This window comes from Leptopilina boulardi, unplaced genomic scaffold (assembly GCF_019393585.1).
Source record: "Leptopilina boulardi isolate dan_hultmark-lab unplaced genomic scaffold, ZJU_Lbou_2.1 LbouV2_64, whole genome shotgun sequence".
NCBI classification, from domain to species: domain Eukaryota; kingdom Metazoa; phylum Arthropoda; class Insecta; order Hymenoptera; family Figitidae; genus Leptopilina; species Leptopilina boulardi.
This window is the reverse complement of record NW_026138010.1, coordinates 1,034,659-1,048,896: the sequence shown is the minus strand read 5'-3', so window position 1 is coordinate 1,048,896 and position 14,238 is coordinate 1,034,659. Positions and strand designations below refer to the sequence as shown.

The 14,238-nt window shown below is 31.1% G+C and overlaps 1 protein-coding gene across 4 annotated transcripts in view; it reads right to left on the bottom strand.

Moving 5' to 3' along the window:
* Positions 1-2,674: 2,674 nt before the first annotated feature.
* Positions 2,675-14,238, bottom strand: part of LOC127290435 (trithorax group protein osa) — a 310,977-nt gene continuing 299,413 nt past the window's right edge. For 3 of the 4 annotated variants that reach the window (XM_051318983.1, XM_051318985.1, XM_051318987.1), the window contains 5 exons: positions 11,068-11,262; positions 10,598-10,663; positions 10,089-10,351; positions 7,094-7,311; positions 2,675-6,927 (listed from right to left, as the gene is read on the bottom strand). In XM_051318983.1, the coding sequence (XP_051174940.1) occupies positions 6,652-6,927; positions 7,094-7,311; positions 10,089-10,351; positions 10,598-10,663; positions 11,068-11,262 (1,018 nt within the window). In that variant the 3' untranslated portion in view covers positions 2,675-6,651. The remainder of the gene's footprint in view (positions 6,928-7,093; positions 7,312-10,088; positions 10,352-10,597; positions 10,664-11,067; positions 11,263-14,238) is intronic. The other variant, XM_051318984.1, reaches the window with a different exon arrangement.

Here is a 14,238-nt window from a genome sequence, read left to right as displayed (position 1 = left end):
GGAGAGACAAAGACAGAATGATACGTCGACGTTCAGAAACCACTTATTCTGGACTCTCCCTATAGCTGAGTCCAGAATGGGTACGTTATAACGTATCGTGTAACGTGCCCATTCCAGACTCAGTATACTGTAAAAAGTCCAAACAGAATTTTCCCAAAGATAGGAATTTTACTTTTAAGAATCCATGGCACAAATACTATATTAAATGCAGAAATAATACAGGGTCCAAAATGGAAAATACAATATTTGGTAATTTTACTATTTCGAATATTGGGATTTTCCATTCCTCGGCGAAATTCCTACTTTTAAAGTGGGTAATAATGTTACCCACTTTCAAAAGGACGAAATGACTGAAGGCTGTGAAACTGCACTAGATGGGAAAATTACCATTGGCGAACGTAACCTTACTAAAGCAAAAATGACAATTCCACACTGTAGTATTTTTCCTGTTTTTAATGTAGTATAATCACAAGTGTTGGTAATATTCCCGTTTCTTTAGAAAAATACATTAGCGTGTAAAATTACCATTTTTTAAAAGTAATATTAACAATTTTTGGAAAATTCCCAAATTTTGAAATTCATAATATACGCACACATTTACGATTTATGCGCCGTGTGCAATCGTTAATGCCTGGCAGCAGTCGGCATTCATCGACAATTGTCTTTTTGATTGTAAAGATGACGTAAAAATGGTAAAATTTTACGACACGAGTTATTTTATCCTTACATAGGACAATTCATAAAAGTTTTTGTTCATAATTTAAATTAAACTTGAATATGAAAAACAAAAATGTTAATGTTTCTTGTGCAAAAATATAGGAATAAAATATAGAGTCTAATTGTGTTTATAATTATTTTTTCTTTATTTTATAAAATTCTTTAGCGAATATTAATAACTTAAAAGTAAATACCTTCATCGTAATCGCATAAAAAGTATAAATTATTCCCATATTTTTTTCTAAACATAAAAATTTAATATTTTATAAAATTTCGGAAAAGTACTGATGTCTGTATATTTACTTTCTCCTGCGTTTAAAATACCAGAAAGTGTAACTGTACAGTTCGTGGCAATTTTCCCATCTCGTCTGGAAAATTACATAACCTAAAAATTTTATTCCCATCGACAGTAAAGGTGCCGTTCTGATAGTGGGTAATAATCTTTCCCACTTTCAAAGTGGTAAAATTCCATTAAGTCTTTTTACAGTGTACGTTCATGTTCGCGTTCACGTACTATGAGCTTATTGTAGAAGCAACTTGAGTTGTGGTTGCTCGTCGAAGGGCCGTTTTCGAATTGGGATTTTTATCGCACTTTTGACAAAGTGTATACGGAAGTAAGCAGTGTCTTTTTTCGGACTGAAAACAAGGACACTGCATACTTCCGGACTACACACTTTATCAAAAGTGCGCGCTAAAAATCCCAATTCGGAAACGGCCATGCAACGATCGAGAAATGACTACGTTCAATTGACATTCTCGTATTGAGAAACAAAAATTTCGGCTCGCTTCACATTATAGGCTGGTTCCACAATGGGCTCGACGCAAGGTAAATGCAGACGCGACGCATTGCAATGCTAAGCAAATTTTTTGTATACTTTTTCAACAGATAAAAATAAAGCTTAAGTTTAAAAAAAAAAAATTCAAAAATTTCTCAAAATTTTGAGTTTTTGAGAATTTTGAAATTCAAAAAAATTTTTTTTATAATTTTCCCAAAAAATACTCGCAAAATGAAACACTTTTTTCCTATATCATTTTCCAATAGAGGCTAAAACAAAAAAGTTATGAATTTTTTGAGTCTCAAAAAAATTCAACATCTTGAATTTTGAAAAATAAAATTTTTTCTATATTTTTCACATAAAATACTCACAAAATTAAACACTTTTTTCCTTTGACACTTTTCAATAGAAACTAAAATAAAAAAGTTATAAATTTTTTTAATTTATTAAAAATAATAATAAATTCAATGTTTAGGGGGTTGAAGCTAAAGCCTAAACCTTTAGTCTCTCCTCTTTTTTAAACAATTTTTTGTTTTTTCGATTACTCGAATAAATCTTAATGAATCAATCTGAAACTTTGTAACTTTGTACTTTGTATTTCAACAGATAAAAATAAAGCTTGAGTCTCCAAAAAAAAAAAAAAAATTCAAAAAATTTTGAGTTTTTGAGAATTTTGAAATTCAAAAAAAAATTTTTATAGGTATATTTTTCCCATAAAATACTCACAAAGTCAAACACTTTTTCCCCTTGACACTTTTCAGTAGAAACTAAAATAAAAAAGTTATAAATTTTTTTAATTTATTAAAAATAATAATAAATTGAATGTTTAGGGGGTTGAAGCTAAAGCAAAAGCATAAAACCTTCAGGCTTTTGTCTCCTCTTTTTTGAAAAATTTTTGTTTTTTCGATTACTCGAATAAATCTTAATGGATCGCTCTAAAATTTTGTATACTATTTCAATAGATAAAAATTAAGCCTGAGATTAAAAAAAAAATTGAAAAATTTTGAATTTTTGAAAATTAAAAATTCATTCAAAACACTTGAAGTGATTACTTATAGAAGTGGCACAATACATTAACACAATATTGAACCAATATTGCCATGTTATATTGTGGCAACATGTGTTATTTGGTTATAATAAAAATTATTGTTTGTTATGAAAATGAAATATAAAATGACAAATTTTCGATAAATACCCTTTATTCAATCGGAGTAACATTTATGCTTGCTTTAAAGCATATTGCTGAAACTTATAAATCGTATAGAACTTTATCAAAGACAACAATAATAATAATAATAGTAATAATATAATAATAAAAGTATTGACAAAAGTATAACGAATTATTACTAATAATGACAAGAGTAAATAGAAAATCAATGTCCGGCAATGGCGATAGGTTGAAGAGAGGACTTACGTCTTCTCTTCTACTCTATCAATTTCTGCAAGTGATCCAACGACGACAGTAATAATCGTAACTTTTTATAATACATAATAATAATAATAATAATAAGTTTTAATATATAATAACAAATCATAAGAATCACAATAAAGGATAATGATCATTAATAATATTATTGACAATCGTAATAATAATATAGTTATAATTATAAAATTATAATCGTTCAATTAATCAAGTTTGAATCACAATAATAAGAATTGCAATGATTTCGAGAGTAATCGTAATTGTTCGACTATATCTATCTCTAGTATATTAATTCTCTCACTACACGGTGCTGGTTAAAATGTATTTAAGATAACTTTATCTTCTTGCATCCCATTCAGGTAAATAATCAATTCTCATTCTTCTACTTTTATGTACATTATCACTTTCTAACAGCTGCGGTAAAAATCAGTTTTTTAATTCACGAAGTAATGGGCCAACAGTATCACGGTTTTTTAATTTCGTATATATCGCGAGCACCAGACTTCGTATTTGTCGTCACATTGTAATTAACATTAATTATCTCCTCGTTGTACTTGCGTCGAAATGTAATCGCATACGTATTCTTCTTTTTACTTCTGTACAACGAAATAACGTATATCTCAAAAAAAGAAACATAGAGAAGACTATATATATAGAAAAAAAACTTAACTTCAATAAATTGTGAAATTTTTCAATTTAAAACTTTAAATTTTCTTTCTTGTTCTTTTGATGCTGCACGTACCAATTTTGTTAAATTTCAACCGAACACAAGGGATGAAATAATTTAACGTTCATACTTTTGACTCATTATCGAGTTCACTTTGGAATGTACACGAACACCAGCAATGATTAAAAATTCATTAATTGGATTTCTTAAGTTCTAGCCGCGAGCATATGTTTATAACTCGCGAGTCTTCATTTTCACCTAATCAGTCGTCACATTCTCACTGTTCTTTTTTAAAGTATAATTAACATTTATTCATGCCTCCTTTTTTCATTTAGTGACTAGTTACAACACTGTATTCTTTACCATTAAAGAGCGTATAACTTTGAAGTTTGAGGGTCTTTAGACAGGCGTACAATTTATCGAATATATCAGTGTATATTTACAAGATTTTTCTTTGAGAGTGATCTTAAATTTCATTTTGAAATTTGAGGATTCGATCATGACAGAAGAACTTCGATGAAGAGGAGATTAGTTATAAAATTGATATGCAAGTGTCGAAAAGAAATTTTGCAATCTTCAAATTTATTCTCAAATATTAAAATAATGATAAAAATATTTTTTTACTAGAAAAATTAAATTTTCTTTTTAAAAAATGTCTACTTCAGGAATTCCCCTTGTTAATTTTCAATCATATCAGAAGTACCAACTAAATGAAAATTGAAGAATAAGGAATGGCGCGAAATTTAAATGCTACTTGAAGTAATAATAAATTAAAAAACATAAAGAGAAAATGGAAATTTACTATGTCTATCCTCGAAGCGCCCATATGTCTTTCGACGTTTAACAAATATACGCGTGCGTCACGTAAATAAATTCTTGCAAATCTGCGCTTTCAACGACATAACACAATATCTGATAAAACGAATTGCTAAAAAGTTGCATTGCATAGTTCAGCAAACTACCTTCTTGATATTTAACTCACGTAGAAAAAGTATATACAAAATTAACGCGATACAATTAAAATATACACGAGTGCTTACAAATAACTATACATATCACCAGGATTGAAGTGAGCCTTTCAAGAAAATATCAGCTGCAACAAATTTGGAGGGAATTATTTTTAAATACATTGCACTTAAAAAATGAGCATTTTGTATCGCATATTATATATAGCTAAATTGACACCTGTGGTGAAAGTTTCGGAACTTAAATAACATCAATTTCTATCTCTTAAAAAACTAAGATATATCTGCGACTTTCGTCTGGAAAATGATACACCGAAAAAACATAAAATCTCAAAATGATAAAAATATTCCGTTCAAAAATTAATTTTACATTTTATTTTCAATTTATGAATATTCATCTAATAAAAGACGATTTTCTTTTCTTTATTTGAGAATATTCTGATTAAAAGATATATAACTTTTAATCATTCATCTTTGATTGAAATTCTTCTTGTGGATTTAAGATTTATTTTTAAAATTTAAATTATTCCTCTCTAAATGGCAAAATTTGTTGATAAAAAAATTTTTTCTTAATTAATTTTTTGTTTTTACGCGAACTTTTAACCTGTTTATAAAAAACATTTGAAAAAAATGGAGATAGAGGAAAATCCTCTCAATTAGACAGGAATAATTTATTGTCCATATATAAGAAGAAAAGTTGCTGTAAAGAAAGAGGAATCTTCTTTTAATGAGAACATTTTTTTGCGGTGTATTTCAGAATCTTTGAAAATTGGAAACACTAACTTAACAGTCTTTAGCTGTAAGTTGATAACATTTTTAATTTTTAAAAAGCATAATCCGAAACTTTCACTCGTGCCATTTTTTTGCCATATTTCGGTATTGTGAGTATTTTGATTAAAGAATATATTGACAGTAAAGTATCACGCAGATGAGTTACTCCGATCATTTCTTCGATAAATGCAATCTGAAGATTATAATCAGAATTTATAAGGCACGCAACAAAAGACGAGACCGAAAACAAGTAAAAAGCATATATAAATTCAACAATTATCATTGAACTTGAAATTTAATTTTTTGATTTTTTTTTTAGAAATTTTTCAACTTCAAGGATGATTAGTTATAAACATTTTTCCATTTAAAATTTTTTAAACAATTTATGTATATTTTAAGTAAGAATCTAACGGAAGGGGATGAAAAATTGGCCAACTTCAAATTTATGTTTTGCAAACAACAAAGAAACATTTTATAATTAGAAAATGTTTTTTTTAATCCGAATTAGTAAAAAAATTTAATTAATTGAAATTAATTAAAAAATTTTACTAATTTTTATTTTTTTACTTCATTTTCTAATTACCTAAGTAAATGGTGATTGAGAGGTATTCCTTTGATTGACAATATAATTTTTTGCAGTTCAATAATAATCTCAGAGAAAGTAATAATTGTAACAGTAAACATTTTGTAGGGCTGAATATAAAAGGGATTGTATCGATAGTTAAGACTTATGATATAGCGATAGCGATAGGTAGTAAAAGCGGTTGCTGTATTAGATGAGATAAGATAAGCATAGTTTTATACGAGCAACCGCAGCAATAATTTAATTATACACAATAATTTCCAATGCAGCGAGGACTGATATACAGCTAATGTTTAAATCTTTTCTTTACACAACTTATTGACTAACCGTATAACATTTTGAATAATTATATAAATGCCTTATCTCTCCTAATATATTTACAATATTTCGTATAGCCGGTTTACTTATGTGGCACTATATCAAATGCGTATTTACAAGAGAAATAAAAGTCGTCAATGACAATCCATCAACAGTTTCTCCTTTCTCAATCGTTTACGATCCTTGCTGATAAATTGAATTTAAAATTACATATTTTTAAAACAAAATTCTTAATACTGATTTTGGTTAAGTAGCGACCTCTTGAAATTCTCAATAACAACATCATCAATCATTATTTCTTACTCACAGTCGGTAAATTGTTATTTATCATTTCTAGGAACAAATTTTCAAACAATCCACTGAATTTTGATGAAGAAATCGGTCTCATCGTTCGACTATTAGTATTTTGATAAACTCTAAGGATGATGCTCTCAGATAGGCGTTGGTAGTACCGTAAAGTCTTGAAGCGCAGTCTTGACTGTTTCGTATATCGGCCGTTGCGAATCGTCGGCACAATACCCATCGGCGGTACACAAGGTCTGCAATTTTGTGAGGTAACTGTCAAAATGTTCATGTCCCATCTTCTCTGGCGGTCCACTCGGAGTATTCGGAATTCGAACGTGTTCCAGGAGAGTTATCATGTTCTCCCGCAGTGACTGATAGTAGTCGTTGAGATTATTATTGCGTTGCGATATTATCGAGGACTCCTGAAAAAAGAGAGAGGTATACAAATTTCAGTGAAATCTAAATTATGTATTGAAGGTAACACAATCAATATCCTCCTGACTTTTTGCAGAGGATCACAGATTGGTGATTGGTATTAAAAATATTTCTATAACCAGCAGATGGTCTTTTATCGACCGAGCAACTCACCTTGTCACCGTGCTTCAGTTGATTTTCCATAGCGGTAATATCAGAGCGCAGGCGCAAAACTTGGGACTCGACACGGGCATTCTCTCTCTGGAGCTCTGTTATCTCTGCCTCCAGTGTGTACATATCCTCACCCGGAACCCCTACGACTACGCTACCGCTTGTGTTCAATTGACCAGCACCCATCGCACCACCCTGACCCGGACCACCGGCATCCATCCCTATGGGTTACAAGCTCAGATTTAACATCTAGCTGATGCTAATTCCTCAAAACGTCCACTTGTCATGGCCAATTTTGTCTCTTTCCTCAAATCAAGTTCACAAAAAAAAAATAAAAAATAAAGAATGACAAGAGGAAAAAAGACTCTATTGCCCACTTATCTGTTCCTTTTTATTTCTTTGGTTCTAGGTCATAATTTCTCTGAGTTCAGTTTGCAATAAAGTCCCCCCTTTTTTCGTATACTACTTGAGTCACTTATGTGCCATTTATTCATAGTTTTCATCTTAAGAAAACAATTTTTCAAATTAATCAAATCAAAATTATTTCAAAAAAATGTAACGTTCAATATTAAAATGTGAAACTGAAGAAAATTCAGAGATTATGCCTTTAACACTCTTTAAGGTCAGTGTTCTTAATTTCCAATTCATTAGTCACTTTTTGTGCGATTAAAGCATTATTTTAGCAACTATTCTACATATTCTCATTTATAATAAATAATATCAAAAGTATAAATTTAAATAATTAATATCTAAAGAAAGTCAAAAACCCCTACATTTGATTATTCTGTACTCAATTTTGAACATCGCACAAACAGTAAATAATGATAAATTGACAACAAATTGGACATTTTTATTTCTTTGGACAATTTTTTTTTCACTTGAATGATGTTTTTTGACAAAAATTTTTATAAGTGATATTGGTTTTTAAATAAAAATGTCTAATTCGATTTTTAATGAACCTGTGTTACTAGAGCTCTACTTTTTTGTGCGCAGCAAATTAATCTTCAGTTTCAAAATAAATACTAATTTCTTTAAAAAAAAAAAATCCCAAAAAATCGCGAGATGATAATTGTTTGAGAACAAGTGTGCGAGCGAAGGCGAAAAAATATATATTTACAGCTAGCAGAAATGGTGAATGGTTTGTTTTTAATTCCCACTGCAAAATTTTATTTTATTTTTAAAACAAAGCAAATAAAAATTACTATTTTTCATCATTTTCAAATTTACTGACACTTGAAACGAGAAAAAATCAAATTTTAACTTAATTTAACAAAAATGTAAAAACAAATCACGAATTTTATTACGTACATATAATTGTATTTTTATTCTTCAATATATAATTAAATTGAAAATGATGTAGAATAAAAAAAGAAATTGCGGTGGGAATTTTCAAGGAGACTGGGAAAGAGAGCGTGAGGTGCCATCATACCAGAAGAAGAAAAATGGAGGAATTTTTCCAAATGTTGGTTTCCGTGACAGACAATAATGGCGTGAAAATAATTTTCAATGAATGACTAATTTAATCCAATAATACCCAACACTTGGAAGCAGTTTTAAGTAATAAAAAACACTCGTGTGTGGAATCTGTATGTAACACCGAAAGACACATAAACAAGTGGCGAGTACGTCAGTCCCTTACCTTCAACAGTAAAAGTTCTCCTCAAAGCTCAATGACAGGAAAGGAGCTGATCGTGATCCCAGAATAAATCAGAATATATTATTTTCATCATAATGGCGTCTGCTCGATTACGTTTATATTTTTTTTTAATATTATGAGGAAGTGGTATACGCGAGAGAAGAAAGAAAGGCAGAAGAATAATAAATAGAGTCCAGACTAACGTTATTCAACTCAGTTGACTTTCGATTTCCAAGTTGAGAACAATGCGCGCGCTGCACGAAATGAGTGGGGATGACGTGCTACTACCACTCATTTAACCTCTATCCCCACTCTTTGCATGCGCGCGCACAGTGTTCTCAACCTTAGCATTAAAAAATAACGAGCTGAAACGACGTTAAGCCGAGAATAACAACAACAAAAAAACAGAATCTTCATGGTTCAGGTGCTTTGATTTTTACTTAATAATTGTAAGTAACCCAAATATTTGTAACATGTAATTAAATATTTATAAAGAACGAAAAATAGTGATAAAACAAGCAACTTAAAGTTTGAAATAGAAAATTATAATTAAATTAAAAGTTGAAAATAAACAAAATTATTTATTTTCCTTCAAACACACCTGAATCATAAAAGAAGAAGTGAAAACTTAAAAGAAATTTGGTACAGAAATGTGATGGTAGGAGGATACATAAAATATATAGAAGAAAGGAAACAGGGAGAGGTAATTCTCATTGGTATGACAGCACATCATTGCGTGGAGAGCATAGTGCAGAGCATGGCATAGCACAAGGTCAAGAACAAGGTTGAGTATGCACAAATTGATTCTCATTGTCAAAATTGCCCAATTCGTCCAGTGTTTCAGTGAGTCTGATAAAAAATTTCTTTTGCATTTTTATCTTCATTAGACTCTCTTTTTTCCTCTTATCATTTGTGCAAGACGTTTTTCACATGCACCACTATGGATTGGACGTAAAGGGAGGAAGCAGAAAAAAATAAAAGCTGCTTTCTACCAAAAAAATAACAAAACTTCGACCTTTCTCTACCTCGTGCTGATAAACCAACGACCATTATCCCGATCGAGGGCTCGAAATCACTCAACATTTCTTTAAATTTAAGTATCAAAAATATTTTCCAACATTTATATGAAAACGCGAAATATTAAGAAAAAATGTATTAAAATTTAAATAATTATTGAAATTTCAAAAAATTGTTATCGAAAAAAGTGATCAATAAATAATAAAGTGAAAAAAAACACTGGATAAAATTTTTTAGAGTTGGAGTAAGATTTCGAATGAATTTTTGGAATGTTCGTCTCGATGACGGGTGATAAATGTCAATGGTTAAGAGTACAAGAGGTCATTATTGTTACTACATCCTCACCGGTGATCCCTTTGCTGTACATGGCCATGTCCTCGAATTTGGGCTTTTTCACGGCATGTCCGGCAATGGGACATCCTGAGAGTGATCTGTGCGTCGAAAAGGAGCCGTTTATGTGACCAATGCCATCGCACCCTGGAGTGGGACAATTCACCCCTTCGAATTTCATTGCTGGCGCTGCTACCACTGCTTTATGTTGCTCGACACTTCCTCCAGATTCCAAGACTCTTAACTTCTGTCGATTTGCAATCGGACAACCTGATGCACTACAACAGCGATTTATTTATGTTATTGCATGCTTCTGGGGAACAATATTTATTTTTATTAAATTATAAATACTTTCAAAGTTGCTCCCACAACTATTTAAAAACAGAAACTGAAAAGAAAATAAAGAGATAAAGTGGAAAAAAAATATTTGTGGTAGGGAAATTTTTGTTACATTTGGTGAGGTTCTGGAATTTATGGAACTGTGCCAAAATAAAACGGAATATTGATGTGGGGCTTGACATTACCTGCGATGAGACAAAAATTTTCCGGTTGCATGACCAGAACCGTCACACCCTGGGATAGGACATCTGCTATTCCACAGCATCATACACACAAATATAGAGAGAATCCATAGAGAGAAAGCGTGAAATGAGCGGAAACCGCCAGATATTAGTCAGTGTCTTTACCCTAACTCGGGTTAGCATAGGATCAGAAATTCCCCTTTCACTTTAAGGAGGCTTTTAGTCCTCACACCGTTATAGTTTAGACAAACAGGCGAAAAAATTCTAAACTCAATTTGAGTCCAAGTTGAAATAAAATACACAAATTTCATTTTTAGAACAAATCTAACACTATTAGCACAAAAAGTAACGTAATTTCTAATTTTATCAGTAATAGAATTTTTTTTTACTTTTGCCGCACTAATTGGTGAAAGAAATTTCAAAGACTCCTTAATGCTTAATAATATACTCATATCAAAATTATAAATACTGACCTCAATGGTTCGGAATCTTGGCCATCTCGAGGTTTGCTCTTCGGTTTATTCGCTCTCGGACATCCCGATAGACTTCTGTGGGACGAGTAATTTCCAGTAACGTGACCTGAACCATCGCAACCCGGTGTTGGACATTTGAGTTCTTGTGAATGTGCTTGAATTTGAGATCGATCGGCTCGCGGACATCCAGAGAGGCTGAAAAGGAAAGATGAACCAGATCTATCAAGTAAATGAGCATGACAAAGAACCATGACGAGCAAAACACGCTGAGTATTGAAGAAAATTTCATTTCTCTTTTATCAATAATACAATATTCTCATTATTTTACAGACACGTCAGCGCATTCATCATCATGGATATAAAGAAGCGAACACACACCTCACGAACGTTCAAAAATGACAATATTCACATGCACATCTCGCGACGTTGCCAGTGATCGAAACATTTACATAATATAAAAATATAATCGCGTCACCTGCTTTATAACTAATTTTCAAACGAATCGCACACGGAGTCATGGATACATTTAATGACGTTGATGACGATGATGATGATGAGGACACGTGAAATGTGGCAACGTCGTGTTCCATTTGGATCACTCGTGAGGCGTCGCTTTATAAAGATGATATCGTAAATTTGAACGTGAAAATTAATGTTTTACTAAGACTACTGAATGGGAGAGCAGGGAACACACACTCACACCTGACCCCAGTGAAACTATCGCCAATTGTCAATTTTTTTTAAATGCATATATAATAGGATCGATAGCAATTTGACATCGATAAGCTGAAGAATCGATCATCTTCAGTCTGTTATGACATGGTCAATGACAACAGTTCGCTACAATGCTGCCCACTCGAGGCTGGCAAAGTGTTTCGAGTACATCGGCAGGAATTCGTCTATATTTATTAATGAAACTACACGGTTCTGAGGAACAATTTTATTCAAATCTCGACAAATTTTCATCTTTTCAAACAAGAAATTAAAAATTTTACAATTAAACAAAAAAGTATTTTATTTCAAAAATTTAAATAAAACTATTGCTTTTAAATTTGTTTTAATCTCCTCACTCAATTATAGTAAATAAATTATTTACCATTTGATTGTTATGTTTTATTCCGCATGCTTTCAGTCAGTAAAATACTGATTGTGAGTCACTTAATTGATTTTTGATTTCCAAGTTGAGAACCCAGCGTGCGCTGCTTGAAATGGGTGGGGATAACACGCTACTACCACTCTTTGCCCTCTATCCCCACTCTTTGCATGCATGCGCACAGTGTTCTCAACTTTGTGAAATATTCAAGCATCTGACGAAATATAATTTCACAAGTTACTTTTTTTTATATACAAAATTAAAAATACAAAAAACTTTCGAGATTTGACTTAAAAAAGTTCTCAGTAAGTTGATGGTGACATTTTGATTTATGATTTTGTCGTCCCTTTTCTTAGGGGTCGGGTCTAATGGGAAGGAGACGAAATGTCATTCAACACGAAACTTATCTACACATCTGATACAATTAATCGTTACGATTGTTAAATATACACAAATAGAGACAGAGAAACGGGAATAGTAAATGAAAAAAAGGTTTAATTTAAAATATATGCATATATATGCTGGTACGTATGCGCAAGTATACAGAGTGTCTCGTCGATTATTATTGTTTTAATAATAAAATAAAAATTTTATTATATTAATTATTATCAATATTGTAACTTTAAGTTAATATTTCTGTTGTTAAATCTTGTTAAGTAATGAATATTTACGTAACATTCTGTATACAATTTTGTTTTTTTTTTGTTTCGGCTGTATTGTTTGCAAAACACTTAAAAAGCCACTACGCCACGGACCAACAATACTCATTAATGCATTGACAAATCGCTTTTGAATCTCGATTATGTTCCTATTTTGTTGAGTGTAAGCGCATGAAAATTTTATTTTTGATTCGTAGCAATGCAAAAAATTAATAAATCATATGAAAATTCATGTTCTCAGTGTATGTTAAAAAATGTGAAATAGGAAAAAGAAATAGTGATATCAAATTGGTGATATTATCGTCTTATGGTGCCTAAGTTGAGAAAAATTTGCACGTTGATAGTCGATATAGGAAAATAAAAAAATTACACCCCAGCAAACACGTTCTATAAATGTTCTATAACAGTGATGTCACAGTTTTACAGAACAGTTGTTACAAAAGAGTGACAGAACTGTTCTATATTATGATAACGTCACAGTTCTATAACAATGTTATGTAACATGTCTATAACACGAAAGTCACAAATGATCTGTAACTGACGTTCCAAGGTAGTTCTAGAACTGTGCTAGAAGAATGTTATGTATCTGTTCTGAAATTTTGTTGCAGTTAAGTTCTAGAAAACATTTGTTATTACAAAATGGAACAATTCTGTAACTATGTTACGTCACAGTTCTATAACACAATAGTCACAAGTGACCTGTAACTGACGTTCTAACGTAGTTCTAGAACTGTGCCAGAACAATGTTATGTAGCTGTTCTGAAATTCTGTTGCTGTTAAGTTCTGGAAGACATTTGTTACTACAATTCGGAACAATTCTGTAACAATGTTACGTAACATTTCTGTAACACGTTAGTCACAAATAATCTGCAAGTGATGTTCCAACGTAGTTCTAGAACTGTGTCGGAACAATGTTATGTAGCTGTCCTTTGTCTTAAATATAAAGTTAAATTTGAACAGTTTAAATTTGACAGTGCCGTATATGTGGTTTTATATCCAAGATAGTAGTTGCTTATCTTAGGTTTTTTCTTTTTCTATTAATTTACATTGAAAATTCTGAAACACTTTCTCCGAACCAAATAATTCATGTTAATGCCATTAAAAGAAAGTGACTCAAAATTAATCAAAATAATAGCTTCATTGTTATTCCACTTCTGCACGTAAATAATTAATTTGATGTTGAATGTGTGATGCATATTTTATACTTGTAAATATATGTGACACAGACAGTTAAAAGAGACCTACGGTCCGAAAAAATCGATTTTCATTTTTTTATTGATTCTTATAGTAAATAAGCCGCTCTTTCCAACGCATTAAACCGCAGCTTTCTAGCTGCATTAGTTTTTTAACAATTTCACTTCAAAGTTAGGTACCTTGACAAAAAAAAGTACAACAAAATCAAATTTGACAAACTTTTCT